Here is a 1332-nt window from a genome sequence, read left to right as displayed (position 1 = left end):
GTAGGCGCCGATGAACGCCTGGTGGCCCGTGGGGCGGGGACCAAGAAGACCCGGTGCAGGGGTCCGCGGGACGGGCATGTGATAGGCATGGACAACGCCCGTCCACGGATTCTGCCCGGCGGCCCATGGCGGGGGCGGCTGCTGGTAGCGAGGCGCCCCCTACACCCAGCGCCTGCTGCTGCGGCTACTGCTGGCGGCGGCCCCCGCCGCCCTGCCGGTTGCGCCGGCTCCCGCCACCTTGCGGCTGCTGAGGAGGCGCGGGGGGCGTGGGCGGTGCGGGCAGCAGCGGGTAGTAGCCGATGGGCGAGGGCGGCGCGGGCTGATAGGGTGCGGCCGGAGGAGCAGGGCTGCCGTGGGTGGTGCCGGCGGCGAGGGCGGTGTGCTGGACCCACTACTTCAGCTTCGTCATCCGGCGCTCCTCAAGTTTGAGGTACGCGACGACGCGCTGAAAAGTGGGTTGCGGCAGCAGGGTGAGGTTGGACGCCGCATTGCCGAAGTCCTCGTTAAGACCGACGGTGAGGGTGCTCAGCATGAGGTCATCAGAGACCTTAGCGCCGATGTCGCGAAGCTCGTCGGCGAGCATCTTGAGCCTCATGCAGTACTCGTCGATGGTGGAGTTGTCCTGATGACAGCCGAAGAACTCCTGCTGCAAGAAAACAAGGCGCTGAAGTTTGTTGTTGGTGAAGAGCGCGTTGATCTTGGCCCACACGGTGCAGGCGTCGTCGTCCTCGGCGACAACCGTGTGGAAGATGTCCTTCGAAACCGTCTGGTAGAACCAACGGATGATCGTGGCCTCGATGGCGGACCACTCCGGATCGCCACGCATGTACGCGCTGTCCACGGAGCCGTCGATATGCTCGGTGAGATAGTACTCGCGGAAGATGAGGTTGAAGTAGGTCTTCCACGCGTAGTACGACGTGTTGGAGCTGTTGAGACGGATAGGGACCCGGGCCTCAGTGTTGAGGTCACGGATGGCGGCGGCGGAGGGCTCGGGGCCGGCGAACGGGTTGGACGAGTGAGTCGTGGACGAACCGGGCGAAGATGGCCAGGACATGGCGGTGTGCGGGTAGGGTAAGGGGTGGCGGCGGCGGTGGAGTGCGGCGCGGGTAGGGTTAGGACGGCGGTGCGGGTAGGGTCGGGGCGCGGTGCGGGTAGGGTCGGGGAGAGGCAGCGGCGCAGGGGGGTTGCGGCGGCTGCGGGAGGGAGGCAGCGGGGAGGAGGCGGGCGACGGGCGGCGGCGGCGCAAACGGGAGGGCGCGGCGGCGGTGATCGGTCGTGGCTCGGGGGGCGGAAGCGGGGCGGCACAGGTGCTGGCGGCGCGGCTGGAGAGGG

General features: G+C 68.5%; 1 protein-coding gene across 1 annotated transcript; it reads right to left on the bottom strand.

The window, feature by feature from the left end:
* Positions 1–391: 391 nt before the first annotated feature.
* On the bottom strand, positions 392–1054 carry LOC141025875 (uncharacterized). The gene has a single exon (XM_073501807.1). The coding sequence runs from the start codon at positions 1052–1054 to the stop codon at positions 392–394; it is 663 nt and encodes a 220-aa protein (XP_073357908.1).
* Between the last annotated feature and the right edge of the window lie 278 nt (positions 1055–1332).

This window comes from Aegilops tauschii, chromosome 6 (genome assembly GCF_002575655.3).
Source record: "Aegilops tauschii subsp. strangulata cultivar AL8/78 chromosome 6, Aet v6.0, whole genome shotgun sequence".
NCBI lineage: Eukaryota > Viridiplantae > Streptophyta > Magnoliopsida > Poales > Poaceae > Aegilops > Aegilops tauschii.
Note: the sequence above shows the minus strand (reverse complement) of the source record. Positions and strands in the feature narration are given on the sequence as shown.